This window comes from Balaenoptera acutorostrata, chromosome 3 (assembly GCF_949987535.1).
Source record: "Balaenoptera acutorostrata chromosome 3, mBalAcu1.1, whole genome shotgun sequence".
NCBI lineage: Eukaryota > Metazoa > Chordata > Mammalia > Artiodactyla > Balaenopteridae > Balaenoptera > Balaenoptera acutorostrata.
The window spans coordinates 172315425-172337105 of NC_080066.1; the positions used below are offsets into that span (position 1 = coordinate 172315425).

Here is a 21681-nt window from a genome sequence, read left to right on the forward strand (position 1 = left end):
ACATGGTTTAAAGGGCTGCTCGTCCTCTTTTCCCACACTAGGAATAAAAAAAATTAACTGATGAATTCTGATACAAATGCCATAGAAAAATAAAAGTAGTCACTAATTATTTGATGGATTACCAATAACACAATGAGATAAAATTCCATTCTATTTTTTAAAATAATTTCTAACAAAATATATAATTTAAATCACCCAGCAAGATGAGTCCTATAAATAAAATCTAAAAACTTAGTTTCACTTTTTTGACCTAATAGATATTCTGTATTAGGTACAAATGAAAGACTCCCCATTTACAAAAGAAAAGGACAAAGCAAATTAGGCCAGGTGAGAAACTTAGCTAATAAAAAAATTTACCTGCTGCATAGCTGAACTACTAGCCAGGAGTATTTTCTAATTCTTCATTTACACACAGCTTACTTTAATTACCACAACCTACAGATGACAACTCTAAGAACCAGTTTCTGGCCAGGCACTCATCTCCGAACGCACCAGTAGCTCTGGAAGCATCCTGAACCACTTAATGGTAACCTACTCAAATACCTTACTGAAAAAATACACAACTGGAAAGTAACCTATGTTAAACGTAAATTTTAAAATGAGTGTGCTGACCTAAATGAACATATCTACAGCACACAAAACTGTTTTGCTCCAACAAAGGCCAGAAGAATAAAAGCCTGAAGAGGGTCTTAGGCCACACTCTTGCTCACATTGCCTCCTTTAACTCCAGACAGGCATCACAGGCACGGATTCCTTAAGGCTGAAGAGAGAGACAAGCATGGGACAGCTTTTCTTTTCCTGTCTCCAGAGCCCCTCTACATGTGAGCAGCTCATGGCTCTGGAAGAAACTGAGAAATAGAGCAATCCTAACCAGAAATGAGTGGCTCAAGTACACACACGAGAAAAATGCAAGTTAGAAACCCCAGGAGCTTCCAGGTTGGTGAACACGTAGTACCCTTGCAGAGGGCATCGAAGCTCTGTGCCCTGTCCCCATGCCTGGCCCTATGCATCTCTTCCATCTGGCTGTTCCTGAGTTATATCCTTTTATAAAAACCAGTGATCTAACGGAAAAAAACAAAAAGCAAAACAACAACAACAAAAAACCAAACCTCCGTTTTTTATTGTGCTGCTTCACTTTAAATATGATGGAATGTTCACTTCTTGTATTCCTGCTCTCGTAATCAACTGAAAAACTTGGTCACGTATGGCTTTTTAGCAAATAAACTAGGATTTAACATAACATTAAGGAAGACAAGCAGGCAAGCAGGAGTGCAAAAAATTCTACGGTTCTGATTCTCATCTTAAAACAAGGAGGACACAGGAAATTTATATGAGTTTCACATGCTGAGGATAATCTTCTGGAAAACCCCATATGGCATGTTGCTCTTATTACCCTGGCACAGCACTACATTAGGATGAGAACGTTTTGAATAGCTTAAAAGTTCTGAGTAGCATAAATCTGGATGTGAGATAGGCTCGTCTGGTTGAACACTGGGTAAAACAGGGCCAAAATCACAAGGCTCAATTCCCATATGTAACAACTGATTTTTCTGATTTGATCAAATGAAAACCTAACTGTGACCTAAACCCTATCATTTGTCTTTAACATATGTGCTCTTCGGAGCAAGGGGAAAAGGACAAAGTAGCATGGAGAAATAGACCACATCTAAATCATGTGGCCAGTTGACTATGTTGATAAAGAGGTGGCAAAATGTATAAACAGGTAGTCTAAGTGTTCTCCTCCCTAAAACACTGACAACTAAAGGAAACTGTATCATCAACATATTAAAATAAGACAAGTGAATACATTAAAAAAGTGAAACATTTAAACCACTGTAAGAGTTTTTCTAAATACCTCCTATAATACACAAAACAAAAACAGTTTTCACTCTTTTTCTCAGGGAAAAAAAAGCATTGCCTTACCCTCTGTTTGAGATTTGCTCCGAAAAACTGTGCTTGGCCTTGGGTGGTCAGAAGGGTTTGGTTCCAAAGCTAAGTCTGTATAGGAAGAAGAGAAAAAGGTGTGGTGATTTAGTTGAGTAGAAAAATACATGATTTTAAAGATAGCTACACATTGATTGAAACCACTTTTAATAGTCTTGAGAAGAGCTTTTAGTAATGACAAAAAGGCAATTTTAGTAAAGGCACAATATAAAAATCCTATTGGGAAACAGCAAAATTGTAGAATCTCTCCATACATGTGGAATAAAACCATGGCTATGTCTTAGACTTCTTTAACTTGCACCTAAATAATCTATGCCATTTTTAGATGAATCATATATGTGACTCCCCTCCTATTTATCAATTAAAAATTCAGTCACCCTCTTTTAAAGCTGATATTACTAGCACATTCCAGGAACAGTCTCAAGAAGCAAGTTATGCTGTGGCCAACTACTGTCAGATACCAGCTCAATATATCAAATATGCCAAAACGAAGTGAGTTGCTTTTGGCAAATGTTCTTCAGACAATCAAATGGCTAATTCTAACTCCATTCAACAAATGAACTCATCTAATTGGCTGTGGTTTATCTGGGGGCTATTCATCATGGCAGATTTAAGAGGACTACATAAAAGTTCAATGTTCTAATCTATAGGAACACTTCCATGATAGTGATTTTTAACTTTGCCCTCTATTTCCAAAGCTAAACTCACTTCTTCATTCCACGCTGCGTGATTAATTTGGGGCTTCAATAAGAGTACTTTCTGGAGCAGATCATAGGGCTACTAGAAAAAAATTTTGGCCATACCTACACGAAAAGGTGGGTCTGCCTGTAGCCCACCTTGCACCAAGGTGGGATAGCGTCTTCTATTTAGGCAGAAATACAAAACAAGCACAAGCTACCACACAGGATAGTAAGGTTGTTGTTTAAAACAAACAAACAAACATAAAAGCCCTATGACACGTCCTCAGCAAAGTCCATCTCAAACCATTTAACCAATCTTTTAAGAAACTGGACCAAGATTCAGATAAAGAGTAATGGTTAAGGCAATTATTTCCCAAACCACATAATAACTGATCTGTTTTTGAAAGATAGCTTTGATGGTCAAAGTGAAATACAAATATATCCCTGCCTCTTAGAGAATCCAAAGAATACACACATTGATATATTAAAAACTAATTAGTCTAGTAGTGAATTCTGTCTAACCCAGCATTCCACAAATGTATCTACCTAGAATCCCCTTCTCCCACCCAGAAAGAATTTTGCACGAACAGTAATTTTGGACTTCCCGTTTTAACAGGAATCTGAGCCATCCATTTTAATGTCATTGCCAGCACTAGTAATTTACAGAGCTAAACCAACTGCTTTGTTCTTCATGAAAATTCCTTCACTGAATTTGAAGTTTATCAAGCTGCTTTTGGAGAAAATATTCTATTCAACATTTTTATGTAAAAGACCCATAGAATTATTTTAAAGTTTTTTTCTCCTACATATTTGAAAAACTAAGACAATGGGAAAATAAATTATTTCAGCTGTACACAAAATGGCAGGCAGAGACTTTCACAGCTGCCTCTAACCTATAGCTTCCGAAAGAATTCATGACTACTTACCTATACCAAAAAGAAAGTAAATAGACTACATTTGAATCTAAAAAATAAGCAGAAATGTTTGCAAAGTAGCTGTATTATTTATCAGTGTCTATGGCATGGTAAAACTTAACAATTTTCAATGGAAGTCCAGGAAAATTAAGTGCCAGAATCAAAGAGAAGCAAGCTTTAACACACACACACACACACACACACACACACCCGCCAAACCAAGATGTGCTACTACAGATCTAAATACAAAAATCAAGAAGGCTGGGATAAAAGAAATGACAACATGCAAAAAAAAAAAAGTAAACTTAGCCCAAGTGACCAGAAAAAAGCTGGCACTCTCCCTACTCTATCCTAGGGGGTTCAAAGGTAGGCACAGGACCCAGGACCGGCCAATCAATCACAGCTGTCCTGGGACTTCCCAAGAAAAGAGAAAGGCAGAACTGTACTCTAGGATCCTTAGCTAGTCTTGAGCTGCTGGACACCCCCCTTGCTATCATGAGGGGAAAGGCTTTTCAGGAGACATCAACAGAGGAGAGCAGAACTGAGGAGATCATTTAACTCCTGGGTCAAGTAGTGCTTAACTCTGTGATGTTCTTTTAACTTGCAACTGAAGGAGACCTGGTTAATCAGCAGTACTGATGATCACACTAAAGGTGGGGAAAGGTAAAAGTCACTTGCTCATTCCTTTAACAAATATCATGAGCAAAAATCTGCATGAGACAAAACGATGCTCTGTTTAAAAATTACACACAACCATTCACAATCATTAACACACAATGATTCACAACCGTTACTTTTAGTTGCTTTTCTTATACGTTAAAAAAAGCTCTAATTAGTGTACAATTTATGTCTTCTTGTTACTAACAAGCGCTCTCCACCCCACTGTTGCATATTTATTGTCTAATGAATACACACTGGCCCATCAAGTGTTATTCCTATACTGGACTTAGCCAATCCCCTATTGCTGGGGATTGGTGCTTACAAAGTTCTATTCTTAAAATATTATGAGGAAAATCTTCATGTACATAGTTTTTTAAAATAATGGTTTTATCTCCTTAGCAAAGATCTTCGGAAGTGGAATGACTAAGCCAAAAGGTTAGATCACTTTCACAGCTCCATGTACAATGCTAAATTGCTTCCTAAAGAAGGTGGGGGGCACATTAGGGTATAATGCTACCAATCATGACATTTTGAGTTCCTACCCTTGCTTTGGATACTTGAAAAAAAAAAAAAAAATTCCTACTGATATGAATGAGGACCCTCACTGTAGATCTAATTTGTATTTCTTTTGATTACACAGTTTGACCATTTTCCCACAGTTATCAGTGTCATTTCCACTTTGGTGAGTTGGCCTATCATTTGAATGTACTGTAAACACCAGGGCCCTACTGCTGTCAGTTTGCATGAGGTTTTCAGAAAATATTAATCTTTTGTTTATAGCCTATATAACTAACAATTTTCTATATAACTTGCACTTTTTGCTAATGAAAAATACCACATCACTATCTTATAGAATGGACATGTGAGCCATTAGACAGTAAACTCATACATACACACAATATTTCTGCACTTCCCATTAACTATCTTCCCAAGAGCCTAAGGAGACTATGATAAAACCTACCACACTCTTCACTATCACAAAGGTAAGACTGCCGACTATTAAGCAAAGCTTTACCACCCACCATCCCTCTCATCCCTCTCCCCACCACATGCACACACAGTAATTTAGAGACTTCAGGAAATTACTGTGCATTCAGGAAATTACATGGATTCTTCCGAAAGTTATTTCTTTAGAAACCTCTAAGAATGTTTTACCCAGGAGAACTATTCTTGAGCTCATGATTAGGGGTTATGATTAAAACTGTATTTTAAGACCCATCATTTTTGTATTATCAATTTAAATTGCAACTTATTTGACAGCATGATAGGTCGATGTAGAAAAAGTATGATTAAAAAAAAATTAAACTCGGTCTTAATGTAAACATTCCTCAGAGGAAACCTGTAAAACACCACCGACACTGAATACTGTTTTTCCTCCAACCTAAGATTCTACCAGTTGTTAAGATCCATCTCAATTGCAGTTGTTAAAAGTGTGAAAACATAGGCAACTTAGAACAAATGAAATGCGCTACTGAAGGCTAAAAGTGTTAAAAACTATGCTATCAAACTGTCGATAAATGATTTTTCCTTGTTAAAATATTAGAGGGAGAGGGAAGTGACCAAGAAAGCATCTGACAGAAGCAGCATATTTCAGAAAGCGATTAATATCAACATATTGGTTCCAATATCTTCCAAAGAAACAGGCGACGTCAGCAGTTTCTGGGCAGCTGCTGAGCACCAGTTTACTTAACGGTAACCACTGCACTTACTGACCTGCCCGAGCATCCCTACACTGGACAGTGTAGTAGTTTTATGGCTCATAATACAAACATTACAATCTTTACAATTACCATGTAAACTGATGACTTCATCTCTTTGAGTCCACACTTGCCACCGCAGTCAGGGAGTTCCTGCCAGCCAGCCCTGAGCTGGGCTGCCTCACCAGAGGGGACACAGCAGGCTCCTGCACCTGCCAGGCTACGGCTCACCCACGCCTTGACCCTGCTTCCCTAGCTTCTGACAATCCTGGCTTCCCAACTTCCCAGCTCTGGTTTCCAACTGCTTCTGTACCTGCCTCTACCCTGGTTCTCAGTTTTGCCTTATTTTAATCCTCACTCAGTGGTACAGTGATCATGACTGAGAGGTGACACATAGGTAAGTACACCTGGCTTTATATATTTCTAAAGAGTACTTTACTCAGTTTCTTGGACTTTTAAGAACCTTTCTGGGTTGCAAGTTACCTTCATTTCATTTCACATTATGCAGTGTTACTGTTTTAACTCTTAAGTTTTATTACTTTAATACACTAAAACAACAACAACAACAAAGGGTGAGAAAAAAGGTAGTATTCCAAAGAAGCTCACATAATGTCAACAATAAATCCTCTTCCTATATGCCATGCATTTGGAATTTACAGTCCTACTCTCTATCAATACTCATTTTTAAAACCTTGGACAACTCAATTTATACCTAAGAGAAGAATTCCTACACTACCTAACTCAGAACATGGTGAGAATCAAATGAAATGCAAGAGCAATCTATATACTACAGCCTATTTTAGACCCTTATTAATATCGCTTTTTTGTTCAAGCCACTGCTGGCTCTCACCTGAGCTACCGCACCAGCCTCCTAACTGGTCTCCCTCTCTGCTTCCTTCCACCCTTACAGTCTATTCTCACACAGTAGCTGGTCTGATCTCCCTCCACCCTCTCTACCCCCCTTCCCTTTTTCTAAGAATTAACATCATTCCCCTGCATATAATCCTTCAATGGTTTCCCATTACAATGAGACTAAAATTCATATTTTTTTGTCAAGGCCCACTAGGCATACAAGGTCTTAATCCCCCATATTCCTCCTGGCATTCATTCACTCAGCTGCAGCCACCCATCTTTCTGTCCTTGGCACGCATCAAGCATATTCCCTTCTTAGGAACTGCACAGAAGCCTCTTCTCCCACAGCCTCACATGGCTCTCTTAGGACTGCTCATGGGTCGCTTAAGGAGAGAAGCTGTCTTTAACCACCCCTTGTAAAACTGTCCTCCTCCCCAGCCCATTACACCTTCATTTTCTTTCTTAGTGTTCTCACTACCTGATGTTATTCTTGTGTCGTCAGCCCCCAGGCACCTCTAGAAAGTAAGGACCTGAGTTAGGATACGGGTTTTGTCTTGTCTAACCACTGTTTGTCCTGCCTCTGGAATGGTGCCTAATAATCATGTTTCAGTGTACCCAAAACCAGTTAAGTTTCTCCCAATTTTCCCACATCATCTAAGATTTCTTCTAATGCTGTCTTTTGATGTGTCTGTCACCTAAGACCAGAGTTAATTTCAGATCTCGTAGAGTAGTAGTTTAGTTACTCAGAATCAAAGACACAAGACAGGTTACCAAGAACCACGAAAATCTAAAAGAGGAAATCTAATGTTCAGTGAAAAATCAATGGTAACTTTAATTTGGGAAAAGAACATTTAATGTTAAAATACCTTTACTACACTCAAAATGGATTAGAGACCTAAGTATAAGACTGGACACTATAAAACTCTTAGAGGAAAACATAGGAAGAACACTCTTTGACATAAATCACAGCAAGATCTTTTTTGATCCACCTCCTAGAGTAATGGAAATAAAAACAAAAATAAACAAGTGGGACCTAATGAAACTTCAAAGCTTTTGCACAGCAAAGGAAACCATAAACAAGACGAAAAGACAACCCTCAGAATGGGAGAAAATATTTGCAAATGAATCAACGGACAAAGGATTAATCTCCAAAATATATAAACAGCTCATTCAGCTCAATATCAAAGAAACAAACACCCCAATCCAAAAATGGGCAGAAGACCTAAATAGACATTTCTCCAAAGAAGACATACAGACGGCCACGAAGCACATGAAAAGATGCTCAACATCACTAATTATTAGAGAAATGCAAATCAAAACTACAATGAGGTATCACCTCACTCCTGTTAGAATGGGCATCATCAGAAAATCTACAAACAACAAATGCTGGAGAGGGTGTGGAGAAAAGGGAACCCTCTTGCACTGTTGGTGGGAATGTAAATTGATACAGCCACTATGGAGAACAATATGGAGGTTCCTTAAAAAACTAAAAATAGAATTACCATATGACCCAGCAATCCCACTACTGGGCATATGCCCAGAGAAAACCATAATTCAAAAAGACACATGCACCCGAATGTTCATTGCAGCACTATTTACAATAGCCAGGTCATGGAAGCAACCTAAATGCCCATCAACAGACGAATGGATAAAGAAGTTGTGGTACATATATACAATGGAATATTACTCAGCCCTAAAAAGGAACGAAATTGAGTCATTTGTTGAGACGTGGATGGATCTAGAGACTGTCATACAGAGTGAAGTAAGTCAGAAAGAGAAAAACAAATATCGTATATTAATGCATGTATGTGGAACCTAGAAAAATGGTACAGATGAGCCAGTTTGCAGGGCAGAAGTTGAGACACAGATGTAGAGAATGGACATATGGACACCAAGGGGGGGAAACTGCGGTGAGGTGGGGATGGTGGTGTGCTGAATTGGGCGATTGGGATTGACATGTATACACTGATGTGTATAAAACTGATGCCTAATAAGAACCTGCAGTATAAAAAAACAAACAAAACAACTAATACTAAACTTTCATTGGGTTATTTGTATGGAAATATGTTAATATAAATGTTTCAGACATTACATGAAATTTCTAAAAATCTTATATTTGTATTTGTATGGAAATATGTATGGAAATATGTTAATATAAATGTTTCAGCCATTAAAAAAAAATACCTTTACTACAAAATGACTCACCCTATGAATTTAATTAAGTCGTAAGACAAAGTGTACAATCAGAATGCTATAGGGAAGTATCAATACAATGCATCAGTTTTTATCTGTGTCCCCTGAATAAAGCATTATAATGGGATTATAAAAGATGCTCAACCATAAAGGCTGGGTAAATGAATTATGCGCCAACCATTCGATGGCACAGTAAACAGTTGGTAAAAGGCAGGCTGTAGAGCTATGCGCAGTTGCATGGAAATACATCACCCTGGAGCACTCTCTAGGTGTCAGCACAGTTCCAGGAGCTTCATGTTGTTACTTTTGTTTATAACAAAAAGTTACAAAGTGGCACATAAAGAACAATCCCATCTTTGTAAAATAAACACAGTGCTATGTTTATATGCATACAAAAGGTTCAGGAAGAATCAACACCAAAATATTAATAAAAATTCTGGATATTCTGAGTGTGAGTGAAGGACTTTTCTGTGTTTTCTAAATCTTTTACATCAAACGTTTATTAATACTGTCACCAAAAAAAGGAAAGATCTGTTGCTCAGAGGTTTTTCCACATCATATTGCCAATTCCTACCCTACCCACTCTTCAGGGGGATGGGAGGTAGGGCTCACTTGAGAGAGCACCTTTCACCAGAAAATTAGCAAAGCTCCTAAGGTCAGACATAAAGGCTGTATGAAAAGTTGATGAATAAACATAAAATCAGATAATAGGACCGTAGCATCTTATTTTCTATTATGACACTACCATCAGTTATATTAGATATACTGTTAAAGACAAAGTAGTAAAAAATTCTTTTGAGTCTATCTGAAATCTATACTACGTTCTTAGGAGTTACTTTTTTGAGATGGCTTGAAGAAATCATGTTCTTCTCCAATGTTTCTGAAGAACAAGACAGAGCATCATTTATGTACGATTTTCTCTAAGTAACCAAATAATTCTTCCCTGTAGAAAAGCCAAAATGTTTTATATCTGAGTAGGTATTTCTCAGTTTCCAGGGAAACTGATACAAAATTGTCTGAAATAAAGACATTAAGAGCAAACTTCCAATGTGCCTGTACTTTATATTTGGTGTTCTGACCTTGTTTCTATGGAAACTTAATTAATAGGCAAATGCTGAAATTCAGGTTTCTCTTATCACTTTATTGAATGCCCCCCCAAAAAAGACAAATTGAAATGAAATTTTAACAATCATGTTAAACATAAAAAAGTAAATGCTGTACTCATGAACTCTATTTTTCCAGTTCCTGATTTAGCACTCCTTCCTTATCATACATAGTCGTATGCTAAATGCTTAGTACCTTACCTGCCCGCTTACCAGCTTCCCCTAATGTCCCTCTGTCCAGGGCATTCTCGGCTTCAACTGGATTTCACCAGAACAAACTCTTTAAATTATATCAACGTGTTTACCTGACTGATAAATTTAGGCTATTTCATGACTTCTACTTTTATTCATATCCATTGCAATGTATGTACAGACAGAGAATGGAGAGGTAATTGTTGCTTCTGAGTTGTGTACAATAAACTGGAATGGCAATAATCAAAACTGGAGTATGCTGAGATAGGCCTAACTTATGGATAAATTATAAAATATAAGGTGCACTCTAAACAGTTTCTTAAGCATCCCAAGAACTGAATTTGGCATATCTACCACCTCCCAAGTCTGTCTCTTCTGTTCAGTAGCTGTGTTACACAGTCATTTCAGATCTCCAAGTCTTGGCTTCTTCATCGGCAACAGAGGGAGAATATATACGGGCCTTATTTGTAGATGGAAGGGCCAAGTGAAATACACAAGAAAATGCATTGTAAATCTGAAAAGAATTCTATAAAGGTCCAATTTTCGTCTCTCATCCTACACTAGCCAACTACTAACTGTTTTTAAAAATCATTTAGAGGCTTACCTTATAGCAACAAGCAGAGCAGTTTTCACAAGTACTTACATGCTTTGTGTTTAAAGCTACAATTAATTCACATAATGTGCTCATTCTTTCACAATATCTAACTATTCTGAAAAGGGAGTACTTTCCACTTACAAAGCCACGTCCATCATAAGGGTGAATCCACAGGCTTAATTATTCTAACTTTTAAAGAAATTAAATAAACCCAACTAAAATTTAAATAGAAGAGCTGTAAGACATTTCGTCTATGAAATAATGAAATAATCTCTGGCATTTCAATGAAACAAATGGGCCAGTGGGGCTTTAACATCTTTATGATACAATGTTTTATACTTCAAAGAACAGTCTTTATTAAAGTGCCACTATGCTACCCAGAAATTTTTTTTTTTAACCTAGAGCCATCCCTTTCCAAAATTCTAGAGGCAAAAATCAAACATTTCCTCTCTTCTCTCTCTCCTCTCCTCCCCGACAACACCCACCCCCAGCCACTTAGTCTTCAGAACTTTTACCTGAACATTCTTAAAGTTGAATAGTATTCTACTGGGCGGGGGGGGGGGGGGGGCGGAGGAGGGAGCCATGGAGACATTTTTCTGCAGGATGGATGTGGTATGTTAACTCCCAAACCTTTATATTACAAATGACAATCTGAATTTGTTTTTTCTCCTTTGAAACTTCTGTCCAGCAGTCTCAGGAACCACCTCACCCCTCCCTTACAACAGGCAACGTGCAAAAGAAGTCGGTTAAGGCTGTGCAGCTGAAGACATACTTGTGTCAAAGTGGGAATTTAAAAGTAATCAGAACTCCATGGGGTCTCCTTTGGTAAAGAAAAAAAACCCAACAACTATTCTCTGCAGCCGTGGCAGTAACGTTTCACACCGTTCCCAGTTATTTTAAGCCCCTCTCCCACCATTTTCTTTCCTATCGTGTTCAAATTATAGTTAGAAGGGATAAAGTAGCTTCTATCAGGGCGACTGAAAACATTAAAATCCAAAGAATTTTAGTTAAGAACACCACACTGACTCTGTCCATCTCTATTTTGAATTTAAATGACAAATCCTCTAATGTTTGTCTTAATTGTCTCGAGTATCAACTACCTTAACGAACAGAAGTCTATCATCAGGCCCTTACCTAGTTCCTTCGCTTAGGTACCATCTGGACAGGGAGACGGGATGGATACGCCGAAGTTAGAGTATTTAAGTTTTCATTAAGAAAAGAGAGAATACACCAGAAAGTCTCTGCTAAGTCCCACGAGATGTTAAATAGAACCACGAACAGGAAGGGCTGCGGATTGGAGGGTCTCAGGCCGGGCTGGGAAATGGGAACGGGGGAAAGAATTGGGCATTCGGGTAGGGAAGAGGGAAGGAGACTGGCCGGACGCGACTGGTAAAGAATAAGGGGTGGGGACGCCAAGCAGAGCCAGCCTTCGTCCCCGGTGCCCAGCCCTGGGAGAGCCAACTCCGGGCAAGAAGGAGCCCTAGGCGGCGTCTCCCTCCCGGGGGACCCTGGGGGCGGCGGAGGCCAGAGGTAAGCCCGAGAGCAGATGGCGCCTACCCCGCGAGGGGCGAGGCGCGCCAGCCGCTTCTTACCTTCGGGCATCTCCCGGTCGCTGATGTGCTGCAGGTGGTGGCCTTCGCCACCTGCGAAATCCAACTCGGCGGGTTCCACGGTAGCCGCCGCCGGAGCTACTGCCACCGCGTTCCCGGCCGCCGCCTTGTAGACCTCAGACTCACAGTCCGGCTCCGCTGACCCCCTGCGCCGACCCAACTTGGGGCTGGCATTGGGGCACAGGCAACAAGACAGCGAGTTCCCCATGGGGCGCCTTCACTCCTCGCCGCCGCCGCCTCCGCTCGTCCCCCGACTCCGCCGAGCTCAGAAGCCGCCCCCTCCCCCAACAATGGCGCGGCGGGCACTGGCAGCCCCGGGCTATGCCGGGGCTGTGCCGCACATGCAGACGCGACTTCGCCCGCCGCTCTCCTGTCTGCCCAGCCGCCGGGCCCCGGGCAGGGGCGGCAGGGGCGGCCGCACCCCCGCCGCCGCCGCCTCCCCGGAGCCAACTAGTCTGTGAGGGCGGTGACCAGACCGGCTTATTTAAAAGGGGTGGGAACCAGACAAGTGCTGAGACGCGCAGCCACTGCAGGGAGAGAGTGCAGCCGGAGCTCCTCCTCCTTCCGCCGCTGCCTCCCGACTGAAAGTAGCTAGCCCGGCCGGCCCTTGCCTACCGGAATGTGTCCTTCGGTCACCTGGTTACGACGGGCCAATCACGACCAGAGTTCCCTCAGAGCGCAGGCATGTGACTCACAATGCCCCGCCCCTGCCCGCGGCTGCCCCGCCCCCCCGAGCGGCGCGCCCCGGACTCTGGTTTCCATTCATCTCTCGCGCTCCAAGCTTTCCAGTCCTGCGGGAAGCGCCGCGGGAGTTTGTTAATCGAAGCCGTCCTGAGTCAGTGGGCTCTGTAGAAAGCCCCTGTTCCTAAAATGCCAGTTCAGTTAGCAACTCGGTTTCACCGGGTCGACAGTTGACTCATTTGATGTATTGCTCAACGAACTTAGTTTCACCCCAATTTTTGACCGTTTTTTATAACTGAATGCTCCTCCGGTCTTGCCTTCCAAAGAGTGTTAGTTTCCACCTACAGTTTAACCATAGCAACCCCCGGGGCCCTGGTCCTACTCTCAATAAAGAGCTGTGGCTGTGTCTTGAATGAGACTCGAGGACACGTCACCCCTCCACTTCCTCATCAGTAAATTAGGTACCGAACTCCTCCCTCCCACCTCTGAGGCGCTGGGATTCAGCAACTCGCTTTTCTCGCCTGTTTCTCTCTTCCACGGCAGGAGTTTCCAGGTTTCCCTACTTTAGCCAACAACAACGCATAAAGCACGATTTTCTCATACAAACTTGAGAGTCACAAAGTGAAGTACCACGGTCTTGATTTGATAAAGATGATAACGATAGTTAACATTTGGCAAACACTATGCGCCCGCCCCCGTTCCAAGTGAGGTACTCATTTAACCCTCGGGAACAAAATCCTCAGAAACCTTCATTTTACAGATTTTACAGAAGCTAAGTAACGTTCCCAAGGTCACATGATTGCTCAGGGGTGTGGCCAGGATTTGATCCCTGATTGTGTGGATCCCCAAAGGCACCTTATTGTGATCATCAGAAAATAAAGGTAGAAGTCAAATTTGGTTGGAAGTGGCATAGTGTATCAGGATTTTCGTTTTTTAAGGAGGAACAATTTTTTGATGTGGATTTTAAAATACTTTCCCTTCATTCAACATTGATTAGTCCCTCCTACATGCCAGGCACCCGTGTGTGAAAAATAGTCCTGCCCTCAGTGACCTCAGGCACGGTGAGAAAACAAAGGCTTAGAAAGCCCAATAGTCTGAGGTCACACTGCTGCAAAGTACTTAAACCTGAAATTCAAACCTAGATCTATTAACCCCAAGTAGATGCTGGGGTAAAGAGCTTGGTTTTCTTCCCAGAAACATGAGAGCCATTGAATGTTGTGAAGTTAAGGAGTCACTATCAGGTGGTTTGTAGTGAGGTCACGCTTGAGAATAAGTAGGACTGATGGAAGCAACAAAACCCATTAAGAGACTTTATATTCATCTAAGAGAGGAGTGAGGGTTCAAACTAAAGGCAGTGGCAGAGATTGGAGTGGAGGGAAAGGATCTGAGGTCATTTGGGAGGTAGAATAGAAGTGCTCAGTGACTAGATATGGAGCGGGAAGGGGAAAAGAGAAGCAAAAATGGCTGCTAGGGTTCTGGCTTAGGGAACTATGTAGAGTGTGGTTACTTTTTCTTAGATAGTGCAGGAAAAGGAAGAGGTTTGGGAAGGAAGATCATTCTGGGTTCTGTTAAGCGGAACATGGAAATGGAGCTCTCTGGTTGAAAGTAGGCCTCTGCAGGCTAAGTCCATTTTGTGATATCCCAACTTATGTTTTCAAAAATAACACATTAAATCAATTTAAACATGTGATTGGGGAAATTCCCTAATGTTGACAGCTAAGAATATCACATTTTTCATGGAGCAACTTGGAATCTATGGTTTTAGTAAATGAGGCATCCTATGTAAAATAAAACTGGTAAATGAGAGCTCTACCCACCACCAGAGCCTCCCATCAAGTCTCTTAAATAGCCTCAACCAACAGAGGGCAGACAGCAGAAGCAAGAAAAACTACAATCCTGCAGCCTGTGGACCAAGAAACACAGTTAGAGAAAGATAGACAAGATGAAAAGGCAGAGGGCTATGTACCAGATGAAGGAACAAGAAAAAACCCCAGAAAAACAACTAAATGAAATGGAGATAGGCAACCTTCCAGAGAAAGAATTCAGAATAATGATAGTGAAGATGATTCAAGACCTCGGAATAAGAATGGAGGCAAAGATTGAGAAGATACAAGAAATGATTAACAAAGACCTAGAAGAATTAAAGAACAAACAAACAGAGATGACCAATACAATAACTGAAATGAAAACTACACTAGAAGGAATCAATAGCAGAATAACTGAGGCAGAAGAACGCATAAGTGACCTGGAAGACAGAATGGTGGAATTCACTGCTGCGGAACAGACTAAAGAAAAAAGAATGAAAAGAAATGAAGACAGCCTAAGAGACCTCTGGGACAACATTAAACGCAACAACATTCGCATTATAGGGGTCCCAGAAGGAGAAGAGAGAGAGAAAGGACCAGAGAAAATATTTGAAGAGATTATAGTCGAAAACTTCCCTAACATGGGAAAGGAAATAGCCACCCAAGTCCAGGAAGCGCAGAGAGTCCCATACAGGATAAACCCAAGGAGAAACACGCTGAGACACATAGTAATCAAAGTGGCAAAAATTAAAGACAAAGAAAAATGATTGAAAGCAGCATGGGAAAAACGACAAATAACATACAAGGGAACTCCCATAAGGTTAACAGCTGATTTCTCAGCAGAAACTCTGCAAGCCAGAAGGGAGTGGCATGATATACTTAAAGTGATGAAAGGGAAGAACCTACAACCAAGATTACTCTACCCGGCAAGGATCTCATTTAGATTTGATGGAGAAATCAAAAGCTTTACAGACAAGCAAAAGTTAAGAGAATTCAGCACCACCAAACCAGCTCTACAACAAATGCTAAAGGAACTTCTCTAAGTGGGAAACACAAGAGAGGAAAAGGACCTACAAAAACAAACCCAAAACAATTAAGAAAATGGTCATAGGAACATACATATCGATAATTACCTTAAACGTGAATGGATTAAATGCCCCAACCAAAAGACATAGACTGGCTGAATGGATACAAAAACAAGACCCATATATATGCTGTCTACAAGAGACCCACTTTAGACCTAGGGACACATACAGACTGAAAGTGAGGGGATGGAGAAAGATATTCCATGCAAATGGAAATCAAAAGAAAGCTGGAGTAGCTATACTCATATCAGATAAAATAGACTTTAAAATAAAGAATGTTACAAGAGACAAGGAAGGACACTACATAATGATCAAGGGATCAATCCAAGAAAAAGATATAACAATTATAAATATACATGCACCCAACATACAAGCACCTCAATACATAAGGCAACTGCTAATAGCTGTAAAAGAGGAAATCAACAGTGACACAATAATAGTGGGAGACTTTAACACCTCACTTACACCCATGGACAGATCATCCAGACAGAAAATTAATAAGGAAATACAAGCTTTAAATGACACAATAGACCAGAGAGATTTAATTGATATTTATAGGACATTCCATCCAAAAACAGCAGATTACACTTTCTTCTCAAGTGCACATGGAACATTCTCCATGATAGATCCCATCTTGGGTCACAAATCAAGCCTTGGTAAATTTAAGAAAACTGAAATCATATCAAGCATCTTTTCCGACCACAGTGCTGTAAGATTAGAAATCAATTACAGGGAAAGAAAACGTAAAAAACACAAACACATGGAGGCTAAACAATACGTTACTAAATCTCTTCACCAAGAGATCAGTGAAGAAATCAAAGAGGAAATTAAAAAATACCTAGAGACAAATGACAATGAAAACACGATGATCCAAAACCTATGGGATGCAGCAAAAGCAGTTCTAAGAGGGAAATTAATAGCAATACAAGCCTACCTCAAGAAACAAGAAAAATCTCAAATAACCAAGCTAACCTTACACCTAAAGGAACTAGAGAAAGAAGAACAAACAAACCCAAAGTTAGTAGAAGGAAAGAAATCATAAAGATCAGAGCAGAAAGAAATGAAATAGACACAAAGAAAATAATAGCAAAGATCAATAAAACTAAAAGCTGGTTCTTTGAGAAGATAAACAAAACTGATCAACCTTTAGCCAGACTCATCAAGAAAAAGAGGGAGAGGACTCAAATCAATGAAATTAGAGATGTAAAGGAGAAGTTACAACGGACACCGCAGAATTACAAAGTATCATGAGAGACTACTACACACAACTCTATGCCAATAAAACGGACAACCTGGAGGAAATGGACAAATTCTTAGGCATAACCTTTCAAGAGTGAACCAGGAAGAAATAGAGAATATGAACAGACCAATCACAAGTAATGAAATTGAAATGGTGATTAAAAATCTTCCAACAAACAAAAGTCCAGGACCAGATGGCTTCACAGGTGAATTCTATCAAACATTTAGAGAAGAGTTAATACCCATCCTTCTCAAACTCTTCCAAAAAATTGCAGAGGAAGGAACACTCCCAAACTCATTCTATGAGGCCACCATCACCCTGATACCAAAACCAGACAGAGATACCTCAAAAAAAGAAAATTACAGACCAATATCACTGATGAATATAGATGCAAAAATCCTTAACAAAATACTAGCAAACAGAATCCAACAACACATGAAAACGATCATACACCATGATCAAGTGGGATCTATCCCAGGGATGCAAGGATTCTTCAATATACGCAAATCAATCAATGTGATACACCATATTAAGAAACTGAAGAAGAAAAACCATATAATCATCTCAATAGATGCAGAAAAAGCTTTTGACAAAATTCAACACCCATTTCTGATAAAAACTCTCCAGAAAGTGGGCATAGAGGGAACCTACCTCAACATAATAAAGGCCATATACGACAAACCCAAAGCAAAACATCATTCTCAATGGTGAAAAACTGAAAGCATTTCCTCTAAGACCAGGAACAAGAAAAGGATGTCCACTCTCACCACTATTACTCAACACAGTTTTGGAAGTCCTAGCCACAGCAGTCAGAGAAGAAAAATAAAAGGAATCCAAATTGGAAAAGAAGAAATAAAACTTATTGTTTTTAGATGACATGACACTATACATAGAGAATCCTAAAGATGCCACCAGAAAACTACTAGAGCTAATCAATGAATTTGGTAAAGTTGCAGGATACAAAATTAATGCACAGAAATCTCTTGCATTCCTATACACTAACAATGAAAGATCAGAAAGAGAAATTAAGGAAACAATCCCATTCACCATTGCAACAAAAAGAGTAAAATACCTAGGAATAAACCTACCTAGGGAGACAAAAGACCTGTACTCACAAAACTATAAGACACTGATGAAAGAAATCAAAGATGACACAAACAGATGGAGAGATATACCATGTTCTTGGATTGGAAGAATCAATATGGTGAAAATGACTATACTACCCAAAGCAATCTACAGATTCAATGCAATCCCTATCAAAATACCAGTGGCATTATTTACAGAACTAGAACAAAAAACCTGAAAACTTGTAGGAGGCACAAAAGACCCCAAATAGCCAAAGCAGTCTTGAGGGAAGAAAACAGAGCTGGAGGAATCAGACTCCCTTACTTCAGACTATACTACAAAGCTACAGTAATCAAGACAATATGGTACTGGCCCAAAACCAGAACTATAGATCAATGGAACAGGATAGAAAGCCCAGAGATAAACCCACACACCTATGGTCAACTAATCTATGACAAAGGAGGCAAGGATATAAAATGGAGAAAAGACAGTCTCTTCAATAAGTGGTGCTGGGAAAACTGGACAGCTACTTGTAAAAGAATGAAATTAGAACACTCCCTAACACCATACACAAAAATAAACTCAAAATGGATTAGAGACCCAAATGTAAGACCGGACACTATAAAACTCTTAGAGGACACATAGGAAGAACACTCTTTGACATAAATCACAGCAAGATCTTTTTTGGTCCACCTCCTAGAGTAATGGAAATAAAAACAAAAATAAACAAATAGGACCTAATGAAACTTAAAAGTTTTGCACAGCAAAGGAAACTACAAACAAGATGAAAAGACAACCCTCAGAATGGGAGAAAATATTTGCAAATGAGTCAACGGACAAATGATTAATCTCCAAAATATATAAACAGCTCATGCAGCTCAATATTAACAAAAAACAAACAACCCAATCAAAAAATGGGCAGAAGACCTAAATAGACATTTCTCCAAAGAAGACATCCAGATGGCCAAGAAGCACATGAAAAGCTGCTCAACATCACTAATTATTAGAGACATGCAATCAAAACTACATTGAGGTATCACCTTACGCCGGTCAGAATGGGCATCCTCAGAAAATCTACAAACAACAAATGCTGGAGAGGGTGTGGAGGAGAGAGAACTCTCTTGCACTGTTGGTGGGAATGTAAATTGATACAGCCGCTATGGAGAACAGTATGGAGGTTCCTAAAAAAACGAAAAATAGAATTACCACATGACCCAGCAGTCCCACTACTGGGCATATACCCACAGAAAACCATAATTCAAAAAGACACATGCACCCCAATGTTCACTGCAGCACTATGTACAATAGGCAGGATATGGAAGCAACCTAAATACCCATCAGCAGACAAATGGATAAAGAAGATGTGGTACATATATACAATAGAATATTACTCAACCATAAACAGGAACGAAATTGGGTCATTTGTAGTGACGTGGATGGATCTACGTCATACAGAGTCTGTCATACAGAGTGAAGTTAAGTCAGAAAGAGAAAAACAAATATCGTATATTAACGCATATATGTGGAACCTCGAAAAACCAGTTTGCAGGGCAGAAATAGAGATACAAGTGTAGAGAACAAGGCGGGGAGAGTGGTGGGGGGGTGTTCTGGTGGGATGAACTGGGAGACTGGGAGTGACATGTATACACTAATATGTATAAAATGGATAACTAAGAAGAACCTGCTGTATAAAAAAATAAATAAAATAAAATACAAAAATTAAAAAAAAAAAAATAGAGAAGTCACCCTGCTCCTTGTGTGTATCCTGCCTTGTGGCTGAAGCCCCTGGCACCACGGGGCAGAGCATGCCTGGACCATGTTGAATTGCTGAGAGCTCTTGGGGCTGGCAGGGACATATGACAGGGGCAGGGACTGGGGTGCTGGGGCAGCTGGGACCAGGAGTTTCGGAGATTTCAGGAGTTGCAGGAGTGAGCTCAGCCAGCTCCCCACAAAGAGGAGCCTTGGTCCCAGGCAAGGGAGAGAAGGTACGAAATCAGGCTCAGACCTGCAGTCATTTCTTGAAGGTTGCAGCTCATGGCTCACCATCACCTCTCTCTCCATCAGTACCCCTGACCTGTCTTGAGGGTTTCCGTTTCTGCACAGATGATATTTCCAACAAACTGGCCTTGAAGTTCTCATGCCTCACTTCCAAAGATCTTGAACTCTCTGCCACACACACCCAAGGTCATACACTAGGCCCATGCTGGCCACTATAGGAACCACTAGCCATGTGTGCTATTTAAATCTTAGTTAATTAAAATGAAATAAAATTTAAAACTCAGGTCCTCAGTCCCACGGCCCACATTTCAGGGACTCGATAGTCACATGTGGCTAGTGGCTACCATACTGGATCACGCAGAGAGCATGCTTACCACCACAGAAAGGTGTATTGGACGGTGCTGCCCTAGACCCTGTCACTAACAGAAACTGCCCCCTTTCTATTACCAATGTCCAGCACCCCCCTAGAGACTCCCACCTCCTCCTTGTATAGACTCTGACTCTAATGCAGCCTTCAACCACAATGGGATTTTCAATCTCTGTCCAGGGACACCTCAGAGATACTGAGGGGTCGGTTCCAGACCACCGCAAGAAAGCGAATATCACGTGAAGTTTTTGGTTTCCACTGCATATAAAAGTTATGTTTATACTATACTCTAGTCTACTAAATGTGCAATAGCCTTTTGTTTAAAAAGACACGGAGTATACCTTAATTTAAAAATACTTTATTGCTAAAAATGTGAACCAATATCTGCCAATGCTAGGTTGCTACAAACCTTCAACGTGTAAAAAACGCAGTATCTGCAAAGTACGATAAAATGAGGTCTGCCCATATTAGTTTCCTGAGGCTGCTGTAACCAACTACCACAAACTGTGTTGATTCTCTCATGGTCCCTCACAGTTCTGGAGGTCAGAAGTCCAAAATCAAGGTGTAGGCAGGGCCAGGCTCTCTCTGAAAGCTCTAGGGGAGGATCCTTCCTTGCCTCTTTCTAGCATCATTGTCTAGGGGTTGCCAACAATCCTTGGCTTGTGGCTGCATGACTCCAATCTGTCTCTGGCTCCACCACTGCCACCCTAGTCACCATCACCTCTATGGAAAATGTACGGCAGTTCCTGAGAAAATTAAAAATAGAAAACCATATGATCCAGCAATCCCATTTCTGGATATATATCCAAAGAAATGGAAAGCAGGGTCTTGAAGAGATATTTACATCCCCGTGTTCACAGCAGCATTGATCACAATTGCCAAGAGGCGGAAGCAACCCAAGTGTCCATCAACGGATGAACGGATGATCACCATGTGGTATATACACACAATAGAATATCATTCAGCCTTACACAGCAAGTTCTGACAGACAGGTGAACCT

At 40.4% G+C, this 21681-nt stretch overlaps 1 protein-coding gene across 10 annotated transcripts in view; it reads right to left on the reverse strand.

Annotated features, from left to right (window-relative positions):
* The window catches only part of LOC130707500 (cyclin-Y-like protein 1), a 54399-nt gene that overhangs the window by 22546 nt on the left and 10172 nt on the right, over nt 1–21681 (reverse strand). For 6 of the 10 annotated variants that reach the window (XM_057542220.1, XM_057542219.1, XM_057542218.1 and 3 more), the window contains 2 exons: nt 1924–1998; nt 3–37 (listed from right to left, as the gene is read on the reverse strand). In XM_057542220.1, the coding sequence (XP_057398203.1) occupies nt 3–37; nt 1924–1998 (110 nt within the window). Of the gene's footprint in view, nt 1–2; nt 38–1923; nt 1999–12422; nt 12664–21681 lie in introns of those variants that run through there. The other 4 variants (XM_057542228.1, XM_057542221.1, XM_057542217.1 and 1 more) reach the window with 2 other exon arrangements.